Source organism: Scleropages formosus, chromosome 16, assembly GCF_900964775.1.
Source record: "Scleropages formosus chromosome 16, fSclFor1.1, whole genome shotgun sequence".
NCBI lineage: Eukaryota > Metazoa > Chordata > Actinopteri > Osteoglossiformes > Osteoglossidae > Scleropages > Scleropages formosus.
The window spans coordinates 1,732,200-1,743,502 of record NC_041821.1 but is presented as its reverse complement, the minus strand read 5'-3'; the positions used below and the strand labels follow the sequence as shown (position 1 = coordinate 1,743,502).

Here is an 11,303-nt window from a genome sequence, read left to right as displayed (position 1 = left end):
GTGATGCCGTTTTTATATAACAAACTGGCGAGTTCGGAGGAAGCGGCTCAGTGTCGTGTCTTCGCCTCAGTGATGGAATGTGTGTCTTTTCGTGAAATACGTAACGTGAGCGCGTGAGAGCACCGAGGGCGGACAGCGCGCTTTGAGCGTGTGGCAGCGTCTCCGCCGGCACCGGCATGTCAGCGCTTAACTCGGACACGGAGGAGCCCTTCGAGGACCGCGCGCCGTTCTTTGTAGCGCCGGCGCGCGCCGAGCGGGACGAGGGCGCGCTCGCCGAGCACCAGGAGCTCGTGCTGCGCCGCGCGGACGCGCTCGCGGCCCAGAACCGCCTCAAGGAGGCGCTTGACGTGGCGTCGGTGGCGCTGCGCTGCGGCTCCGCGGCGCGAGGCCGCCTGGGCGCGCTCGTGGACTGTCTGCTGCGGAACTTGAGGGAGTCGCGCGGCGAGGCGGAGCGCGAGCGCAGCAGCCGCCGGGCCTGCTGCTGCTCCGCCGTGACCGCCGCGGACCCGTTCAGCTGCCCGGGCTGCCGGGGCTTCCTGGGCGCGCCCGTGACCGCGCCCTGCGGACACTCGTACTGCCGCCGCTGCCTGGAGCGGGAGCGGCTCTCCAGGTGCCGCCTGTGCGGGGACGCGCTGCCGGCGGAGCTGCGCACCGCGGTGCTCCTCGGCGGCCTGCTGCGGAAGTGGTTCCCGGAGGAGGCGGAGCGGGCGCGGCGCGTGGCCGAGCTCGAGCAAGTCTGCGCGAGGAGGGACTTCGAGCAGGCGCTGCGGCTGGCGCACGAGCTCGTGCAGTCCGGTAAGGGTCACTTCCGCTCGTCCCCGTCCCCTTTCTTTCAGCCGCTCCGTTCCACTCCCCTGACCCCGCCCCCCCCCCGCCTTGCATAACGTCGCCGGTCCGCGGGCGCGCGCCCGCGCGCGTTGTGTAAGTCAGGTCTCGACACGACACGCCGTCGACGTTTTGTAACCCGGTGGAGGCGGAGCGGAGGGACACGTTACAGTGTTTTCGGGTCTTTCTGTACTGCGTGCAGGAACCTGCTCGAGCTGCTGAGTAAAAACAAGGTGCGAATCGGCCCGGGGATTGACACATAAGATATGTCGCTTAGAGGAAAAGTGTTCGATCATGTGGTAAATCATGGTAACTCTGCCGGTGCGATGGAGTTACCGGCGACGGGCAGCGTCTCCCACTCACTCATAAACAACAACATCACATCCCTCGTTCTCCTCGCCTGCGGTGACACTGACTGACAGCATCAGTGTTCCTGTGGCGGATTTACTTTGATTTACCATGCCCTGAGGCCCTGGCCTCTCCGCTGTGGCACCGCGCTGCCTGTGCACGTGGTGGCGCTCCGGGGTCCACGAGTGACGGTCGCGACGCTGGTGGTGTGATTGTGAGTGAGTGAGTGAGTGAGTGAGTCAGGGCAGCGAAGATGGAACACTGGCAGCGCAAGTGAGAAACACCAGCATGGTGTGTGTGTGTGTGTGTGTGTGTGTGTGTGTGTGTGTGTGTGTGTCTCAGGAAAGACTCCCACGGCCTTTGCGACCACCACTTCGCTGGGGTCACAGGGCGGCCGATGCTGTGGGCGGAGCTGCCACCTTGCACTGGAAGGACTCGGGTTCAAATCCCGCCTTGCGCTGCGCTACCCTTGAGCAAAGGTTCTTGCCCTGAACTGATACAATTTCAAAATTACCCTGTTGTCAAGACAAAAAGGGTAAATCACTCTAAGTATCGACGTCACATTGCCGTGCTCGTTGGAGAAAAGCGTCAGATGAAGGAATAAGTAAGAATAATAAGACTGACGTAGCAGCTACTTGGGAGAGGTGTCATCGCCGTACCCAGTGTTTCGGAAGGAGGCGCGCGGTCGGCCCGCTTGTCTCGCGTGATGCGCCATCCTCGTTGGGTGTCCGTTACCGTGGCGACGCCGCGGCTCGTACGCCTGGGGATCCCGAGCGTCGGTACGAGTCCCAAGCGCACGTGGAGCCGTGGATTGGTGTGTCGGAGCGGCTTCCGTGTGCTCGGCGCTGAATTCCCCTCCCCCCCGCAGACCCCGGCGATGCCCTGGCGCGAGTGTGCCGGGCCGAAGTGTACGCCGGGCTCAAGCAGTACTCGTCCGCGCTGGCGGACCTGGACGGGTTGTGTCCGAAGTCGACTGGCTGGCCGGAGGTGGGTGACCACAGTTCCCGTGAGTCTCTCGGTCCTTGCAACATGCCGAGTATCTGCTTTACCATGTTTCTTTTCTTTTTTTTTTAAAGAAAACCTTATGACATAGCAGAGTTAGTAAGTAGCGGTTAAGAAAGCTGACGAGCGCTTCGGTCGTTGACGCCCGCGTCACGTGGCCTCGGATGCTTTTTCCCAGGTCTGTTTCCGAAAGGCGAAGGTCCTCCAGGAGATGGGCCAGGTGGACGAGTCCTTGCAGGTGTTTCTTCGGTGTCTCGCCCTGGACGACGACTTTGCTCCTGCCAAGAAGGAGGTGGAAAAGGTAACGTCCGCAGCGCCGTGAGCTGTGCCAGGAGAACCCCGAACTCTGGCGTGTTGTTTTACGCTCTTTCCGCTCCTTTTGTCCCAAACTTAGTTGTACTTTATACAGTTTGACAGAGTCGTCCTGTGGTTGGATCCAGCGAGTCCGTTTTTAAGGTACTTAACTGTGCTTCGATTGTCCGGGATACACACACACACACACATTTTCAGAACCGCTTGTCCCATACGGGGTCGCGGGGAACCGGAGCCTAACCCGGCAACACAGGGCGTAAGGCCTGAGGGGGAAGGGGACACACCCAGGACGGGACGCCAGTCCGTCGCAAGGTACCCCAAGCGGGACTCGAACCCCAGACCCACCGGACAGCAGGACTGCGGTCCAACCCACTGCACCACCGCACCCCCCTCATAAAAAATACATTTTCTCTCAAAGCTGGTAAAAGTGAAGCTCTTACTACAAGCTCAGGGAGGGCAGCACCACCACGTGAGTCTTCACCGCTCATGGAGTGAATGTGATGGATGCGGAACGTGTGTGAAATGTGGGTATTTTACTGGACGTCAACATGTCATCTGTGCCTTATGCTGCTACACTGACTTGGTCGCGTTTCCTTATATACCAGGGGTATGTGAGCGGTTACAAAGCAGGATGTGTGGAGATTGTCATTGCTATTTTGTAAATTAAATTCACTCTACAACTTGAGAATGAAACAGCATTTGACTTTTTTAATGTCAACATAATTTGGATTATGAATAAAAAATGTACAGAGAGAAGCGGTCAGAAGATGTCAGGTTTAAGCCATTTATTGCAATGATCAAGTGCACATTACTGCGCAGTTCACGCATTGCCTCCTTCCCCCTGTGCCGCTGCTGACAACTTCTTATGACTGAGTGACATAAAAGCTAATATACAGCGAATTAATACATCTGTGAAATATGCAGCTGCTGCCCCTCCAAACTTACGCAAACGTATTAAACATGGCCAGGTGCGAGATTACTATGTTTTGTATGCCATTACTTTACCTTGAAAGTACTTGTATGGCTTTAATTGTGTCTCCTTTTGGCTCAGGTCAAATGTAGTGCCGGGGCCGAGTGAAAGCTCACATGGCACTGTGGACGACTTTATCGTACCTTTCTCCGAAGGAAACTCGGATTCCTGACAGCATTTAATTTGATTCTATGTAGCTTGTGGAGCCCAAGGTGCAGAGTTTAGAGTGGCTTGACCACCAACCCCACAGGGTGATGGAGATTAAATTTCTAGTGGTTTACTCAGCCCAGCTCTTCCAAACATGTTGATGGCGCTAAGGACTCCAAGGATCACGATGGCTTCCACTGCAAGGATGATGCTTCCTGGGATACAGACCACCTGTGTCTCTCGTGTCCGGGATACATAATCTGCTTAAATTTTTCATAGTCGGGCAGCTCGAACCTCTCTTATACCTGTCTGATGGACAGGACGGCCAACGAGGTGAAATAGTAAGAAATTTAGTGCTGAATACATCACTCATATTTTAATTTTAAAACTTTGTCTCAGAAGAAATTGACCAAATTCATCAAAAAAAACCACCCGCAATATTTTGGGCGATCACTTTACATTGAAGCCTTTTTCTAAATCTTTTTCATTCAACATGATCACCTGATTGCAACACTTTCACTACAGTTTTCTTTCCAAAACCATTTTTCTCATTAGAAAACCACAGCGCGAGTAGCGCTGCTGTCTCACAGCACTTGGGTGGTGCGAGAGGAAGTGGGTTCGATCCCCACTCGGTCTGTGTGGAGTTTGCATGTTCTCCCTGTGTCAGTGTTGGTGTGCTCTGGTTTCTTCCCATAGTCCAAAGATGTGCTCTTCAGTTTCACCCGTAGTGTTTGTGCTTCCCTGATATATATGGATGAGTGACCCAGTGTAAGTAGTGTATCTAGCAGTGTAAGTCACCGCGGTGAATAAGGTGTGTGGGCTGATAACACTACGTAGAAGTTCACTGGAAGTTGCTTTGGAGAAAAGTGTCTGATAAATAAATGTAAAATAAAAAAATAAATAAAATTGTCAAAAGCTACTTCGTCTTGTAGCGCTTCATTTAAATTCATATTCAGTCATCGAAATTTGTTCTCAGTGAAATTTATTTTTGCATTAAAAAATGTGTTGCAAGGGAATATTTAATTGGTAAACTTATGAAGAGTCAACGCTGTAATTGCCTGTGTGATAAATCGGACAGGTGCAAATTTTGAAAGAACGGGTAAAATGTGACATTTAAAAAAGGGAAAAATCTCAGGCCCTTTTCTGCGGTGACATTTCATGTATGGAAGTCATCAGAATTTGTTTATTTTACTGCGTACCCTTCCCTGTCGCTTGGGTGCCATGAGGACCGAGGGAGAGATTTGTGAATTGCAGCGTCGGCTTTGTGCCGGCAGCACCGCGCGCCGCGCAGGAAGGACCTGACCCCGTTGCCCTTCAGGGGTAGTAGTCTCCACAGATCAACCCTTCAGTCAATCATATCTGACTAGAGCCACAGCGAGGAGGAGGAAACGTGTGGTGTGTGTGTGTGTGTGCGTGTGTGGCATGGTGGTTTGCGGGTTCTTGAAATCGCTCTGCATGCCAGCTCTATTATCGGGTAAATCGGTGTAAACAGTGTAACATTGCACATTGCTTTGGAGAAAGGCGTTCGCAAAATGAGAAAACGGGTGCAGCGGCAATGCGCGGGTTTTTCAAATTCTGCCGCATGCCGTTCGGTTTCGTCGGCGCACCTATCGTCGTATCCCTCAAGGCGAAGCTCTCTGTGTGTCGCATTTGTACCCCCCAAATGTGGAACTGATCAAACACCCGATCAAGTCCTTCAGAGGCTGAAATGAGAGTGTAACTCTGCTCCGGTCCCGCCGTTGACACCAGTGCAGTGTGCGGTGTGGACGCTGTCGATTCCGTCTTTGCTGGAATAGGAGCCGCAGTGAAATTGTGTAAGTGAAAGTCTCTCTCTTGGTTTTGCATTGAGAGAAACTCGCAGGGAAGTGCTGGGTTAGTGTTACAAGACCTGCGCAGTTTTTCCTAGAACGCGCTGCCTTGTTCGTACCTATAAACAGGACTTTTATTTTCTCCAGAGCAACTCACCACGTTTAGCCACGTAGAGTGATTTACCCATTTGTACAGCGTGGTAATTTTAATTGCATCGGTTCAGGGTAAGTACCTAGGTGAAGGGTACCACAGCAGGAGGTGGAATTTGAACCCGGGTTCTTTGAGTCCAAAGGCAGTGGCTCCGACCACGCACTCACACACTCCAGCTTGGCAATATCCTAAATGCTGCTCTGTTACAGATCCTGTGTGACCTGCTGTCACCCGCCAGCGACAGCGTCAAGGTGGGCCTGCGGGAGGCGGCGCTGGGCACCTCTCCTCACCTGCGGGGCAAGACGCAACTAGCCGCCGCCCCAAAACGGCCGGAGCAGCTGAAGGTACAGGTCCGCCGGACGGAGCGCTGCGCAGAACGTCGGTCACGTCTTCACACCCGCACCTTCGCTTGCCTCCTCATTTGCATGATTTAGCCACTGCGTAAAATGAATGTATTCAGGCAGAAGTTATACTGATGTTAATGCTGGCATTTTTCAAAACTTGTCAAGGCCTTCCGTGCGTGAACGTTCAAGTGTCGGGTCTTGATTCCGGTATCTCGTTCGGTTCCTTAACGGCAGCTGCCGGTCCTCTTCCGGGCGTTGCTCAGCACTGTCCTCATTGTTTCCCCGCTCCTCCCCGAAGGACGAGCAGGACGGCGGTCGCTCCGAGAGCCTGGAGCGCTCCAGGCTGAGCCGCACCCAGTCGTTGCGCTCCGGTGGGCCCGGTACCGAGGAGGGGCTGAAGCGGGTTTGCTCGGCCCCGCAGCTCGGTGGCCAGGACAAGGGGACCCTCCTGAAGAGGAAGTTGTCCGCCTCGGAGGTGGGACCCTCGCTTGTTCACAGCGGAGGCAACAAGCACAAGAAGCAAGGAGGTCAGTCCTTCAGCGCTGGTTTCTGAACGAGAACAAAAATACGTCGTTTCCACAAAGTGCCGTTTGGTGCCGGTTGTTGACCGGTTCCTCCCATGAACTCGTTCGGTGTTTCTCGTCTTGTTACTGGTGAGCAGCGCTCAGGAACACCTGACGAGAGCTGTAAACGCTGTGCAAGTGAGTCGAATTAAGGTGGCCCTGCACTTGTGTTTGGATGCTCTTCAGTTCCATCTCTTGCTTCGGTCACATTTGCTCTGCTGCAGACAGAACTTTGGGAACATAGGATTTAAAAGTGAATAAATAAACGGGAAAATGTTGGCATTTTTGAAAATGTGTACGTTGACTGTATGTACACCAGGCCAGTTTACCTCGGATTTAAATCAGGCTCAGTGTCCGTTTTACTTACTGCCCCTCATCGTTTTTTTAATCTTCGAGTCCTGGACCGATTAGGAGACAGTCTGGTCCTGGACAGCAGAGACTGTGACCTGAAAGTCGGTGTGGTTTTTTTTTTCTTTTTTTTTTTTTTTCCCCCCTCTCCCTAGTGAACCTTCTGTGGAATCAAGCAGATTTTTTCTTTACTTTAACCCTGCTAGAAAAGTTAATCTCTAAATGTAGTCAGCATAAAAACAGGAAGTTGTGCTTCCTTCACTTCCTGTGGATGCTGACTTTCTGACCCCCGTCTTTCTCGCCACAGAGGCCGTGGCCTGCAGAACTGTTCCAGCCGACCTGGTGGAGGCGACCGACTTCGAGTGCTCGCTCTGTATGAGGTGAGGGAAGTGCAGAGCAGCTGTCCCACTTGCACCCCAGGGTTCCTGGCATGGGGTTCGACAGTTGTCTGATCTGACTCTCTTGGGTAGGTGATTGTGCCTCTCCTCCCCTTCCCCCAGACTGTTCTTCGAACCGGTGACCACACCTTGCGGACACACATTCTGTAGGAGCTGTCTGGAGCGCTGTCTGGACCACACCCCCCAGTGCCCCCTGTGCAAGAAGAGCTTGAAACAGGTAACGGGTCCTCACCCATCACTTGGTCGCGGTTGACTTCTGTATTCTTTTTCCCATAATCCCACAAGTGTTCCACTTGCATAAATTACCCCAAATGAAATGGAATGATGTCCTTTGGACACCAAAGAGCTCATCCAGAGCAGCGTTTGTAGTTCAGACATTGAAACCGCTTGCGTGTTCCAGTGCTTTGCTCACGGGTGCAACAGCAGGGATACTTCTGAGTTGTGAACCGGCAATCCTTCAAGTGACGGCTGCGCGCAACACCGATGCCCTCCACCCTCTCTCTGTCTCTGCAGTACCTGGCATCCAGGAGATACAAGGTGACGCAGGTTCTGGATGAGGTCATCAAGCGTTACCTGCCCACAGAGCACCTGGAGAGAGAGAGCGCCCACGTGGAGGAGACCAAAGAGCTGTCCGAGTGAGTGATGTCTGACCGCAGCCCCCAAACCGGCGCCGCGCTGGATGCGGTGCCCTTTGCGGGACTGCGAGGCCCTCGTTGTTTGTCGTACTGGTGTTTGGTGCGCTCAGTCATCAAACTGAGGAGCTACTTTAAAGTGCCTGCCAACAGTCTCTATTTCCACAAATGATTCGCTGTTGAAGGGGGTGCGGTGGCGCAGTGGGTTGGACCGGGTCCTACTCTCCGGTGGGTCTGGGGTTCGAGTCCTGCTTGGGGTGCCTTGCGGCGGACTGGCATCCCGTCCTGGGTGCGTCCCCTCCCCCTCCGGCCTTACGCCCTGTGTTGCCGGGTTTGGCTCCGGTTCCCCGCGACCCCAAATGGGACAAGCGGTTCAGAAAATGTGTGTTTGTGTGTGTGTGATTCATTGTTGACCTGTTCATCCCGTAAACGTGTACGACGTTCCTCATCTTGTTACTGATCAGCGACACTGAGGAATGCCGGGCAGGAGCTGGAAACACTGGGGAAGTAAGTTGAATTAAGGTGGTTCCACACTCCTAGTGTGTCCAGGTGCTCTTCACTGCAGTGTGTCGTCGTGGAGGAGAAAACGTATGTTGTGTTTGCTCTGGATACTTCAGGAAACAGGTCAGTGAGCGCAGTGCCGTTAAAAGGAAATAAACAAACCGGAAAAAGACAACTTCGGAGCTGAATGTTTGTGAAGCTGGAGTCGGAGCGCCGCGGGTGGAAAGCGGGTTCAGGGTTTGTCGCCTCACCTCTCCGCTCTGCTCGTCCGCAGCTTGACGAGGAACGTACCCATCTTCGTGTGCACCATGGCGTACCCCACGGTGCCTTGCCCGCTGCACGTGTTCGAGCCACGCTACCGCCTCATGATCCGCCGCTGCATGGAGACCGGGACCCGCCAGTTCGGCATGTGCATCAGCGACTCCCAGAAAGGGTACGTCCACGAGTCGCCGCCGTTCCTGTGCAAGTCACGCTCTGCGTGCGTGCGTGTGCGTGCCAATGCATGTGTCTGAGCTCCTCACCCCGCTCTTCAGCTTCGTGGACTACGGCTGCATGCTGCAAATCCGCAGCGTCCACTTCCTGCCGGACGGACGCTCGGTGGTGGACACGGTGGGCGGCCAGCGGTTCCGGGTGCTCTCGCGAGGCATGAGGGACGGATACTGTATCGCCGACATCGAATACCTGGAGGACGTCAAGGTGAGCGGCGCCCGACGCCCGCGGGTCCGCGCAGCTCGGCTATGGCTCTTCCGCGTACGACCGCGGCGGCGGCAGCAACGCGCGACTACTCGCACGATGACAGTAGCGCACAATTTTTCTGATATGATACCAGTCCTTTTCTACTTAAGGGTTTTAACAGATTTTACAAGATTTTGGAATTTGTACAAATTTAGCAACTCTTAATATGTTGTAATGAATGTTAAACATATATATTTTATTGGTTTGTATTTAATGGCATACTTGCAAATGACTAAAAATATTTGAATGAAAAATTTTTTTTGAACAAATTGTTTCTTTTTGCCCAATAAGATCCATGATCTTGGGGGGGGGGGAGTGCTGATAATATGGCGCTTCCTTCAAATATGTACCAAATAGTATACTTCAGTATGACTGCGACAGGTTGAGAACATTTATTAAAAGTAGTAGCGTGAGGCCATACCCAGTGATGCAGGGCGAGGCGTTTTCGAACGGCGCCCCCTTGCTTCAGGCACCGGGACTGTTGGTCGCCGGCTGACGGAGTGCTGCGTCTCGGCAGGTGAGGGACAGCAGGGAGCTGGCGAGGCTCCAGGAGCTGCACGACCAGGTGTACGATCAGGCCCGAACCTGGTTCCAGAACCTCAAGAGCCGCTTCTGCGGGCAGATCCTTCAGCACTTCGGACCCATGCCGGAGCGCGAGGCGGACATTCAGGTAGGGGGCGGAGAGGGAGCGTCATGCGGCGTCCTAGGTGTCACGACCACGTGTGACGATGCGCTTCGTCCCGCAGGCGACGCCCAACGGACCGGCCTGCTGCTGGTGGCTCCTGGCCGTGCTGCCAGTGGACCCGCGATACCAGCTGTCGGTGCTGTCGCTGCTGTCGCTGCGCGAGCGACTGCTCAAGATCCAGCACATTCTCACCTACTTGCAGAGCGTGCCCAACGACTAGGCGACACTCGAACCCGAGCGCAACCCACAGCCACCGCTGCCGCATGGCCTCTGCACAAGCTCTGCTACGCTCTGCTACGCTCAAGAGTGAGGAAAACGTGTGCGAGGTTTGGAGGGGGAGTGCGTATATACGTGTGTGTGTGTGTGTGCGTGTGTGCGCGTGTGTGTGCGCGCGTGCGCTACCGCCCACACTCACACACCCCACCCTGCAACCCTCCAACACCGCGGCGCTGGTCCAAACCAAACAGTTCTTACTAAATTCATAAGAAGGGGTACAATTTTTTTCATTTCCTGTCATTGAGGAAATGACACGTCAAAGGCAGCAGGTGGCGCAGCGGTTACAGCTGTCACCTTGCAATCTGAAAGCACTCGGTTTGAATCCCATCTCCTGCTGCTGTAGCAGGGAACGAGGTACTTACCCTGACCCAGTGCAGTAAAAGTTACCCTGTTGTGTCGATGGGTAAATCGGTAAAAATCGCTTTGGAGCAAAGAGTGAAATGAATGATGAGGTGGTGACTTTCAGCAGGTGAGAGTGACGCCGTCCTGCACGCAACTCGCACGTCAGTTTGTGCTCATGTTTGAAGGTCCGCTCTGGTCCAAGGTGTGTCTGCCGTCGTGTCTCACAGTAAATTTGCACCCCCCTCCGGGCGTTCTCTGCCGTCGATGTTTCTCTGCAGGTTGGGCTGTGACCGAACTGTTGCCTTACTCCGCTCTTACCCTGTTCGCGCCCGCTGCTGTCCCAACGATGCAGCCGCGTTGGCCCTCTGCGTGTGTACATATGTAATAACGGAGCTCGTTGTATGTAAATCATTTGTACATTTTTTGGGAAGATTCTTGTTGCTCTTTGCTTGAATATTTATCAGTTTTAAATAATAAAATAAAAGCACACCTGTTTGTACCACGCCTGTCTGCGCCCCCCTGTGGACAGTGACTCTGGATTGGGGACGTGCTTCCTTTCTCTGCCTGCAGGTGGCGCTCCTCTACGGAGGGAATGGCTACTCAATGGAAGCAGAAGGCCACACTCCTCAGCGAGACCTCACACTCACTCACTCACTCACTCACTCACTCTCTCTCACTCACTCAAACCTGCCTGCTGTTGGTCATCATGACATGCAAGTTAGGCAGTCATACCCTCCTCAACACTGCCAGCACCGGGTGCGAGTGCAACAATGTGTGAGTGTGGATGCTGCAAGGTGTGTGTGTGCCTGTGGGTCAGAAGGAGGGATGGGAGTGGTGTTTTCGCAGTGTGTGCAAAAGTTGAGCAGAAATAAACAGCTGTGTGTCATGATGAAGAACTGAGTAGAAGGTCACACTT

General features: G+C 53.9%; 1 protein-coding gene across 1 annotated transcript; it reads left to right on the top strand.

The window, feature by feature from the left end:
• Positions 1-11,148, top strand: lonrf1 (LON peptidase N-terminal domain and ring finger 1). Its single transcript, XM_029258905.1, has 12 exons — positions 1-795; positions 2,042-2,160; positions 2,354-2,476; positions 5,773-5,907; positions 6,206-6,434; positions 7,126-7,198; positions 7,319-7,433; positions 7,730-7,851; positions 8,624-8,782; positions 8,883-9,045; positions 9,602-9,754; positions 9,831-11,148. The coding sequence occupies exons 1-12, from the start codon at positions 177-179 to the stop codon at positions 9,987-9,989; spliced, it is 2,169 nt and encodes a 722-aa protein (XP_029114738.1). The 5' UTR covers positions 1-176; the 3' UTR covers positions 9,990-11,148.
• Positions 11,149-11,303: the final 155 nt, after the last annotated feature.

What these genes read in the sequence shown, in the direction of transcription:
- lonrf1 (XM_029258905.1), top strand. Translation starts at nt 177, where the DNA reads ATGTCAGCGCTTAACTCGGACACGGAGGAGCCCTTCGAGGACCGCGCG. An exon ending in GCACGAGCTCGTGCAGTCCG is followed by an intron (nt 796 to 2,041) that starts GTAAGGGTCACT and finishes TCCCCCCCGCAG; the next exon opens with ACCCCGGCGATGCCCTGGCG. An exon ending in AACGGCCGGAGCAGCTGAAG is followed by an intron (nt 5,908 to 6,205) that starts GTACAGGTCCGC and finishes TCCTCCCCGAAG; the next exon opens with GACGAGCAGGACGGCGGTCG.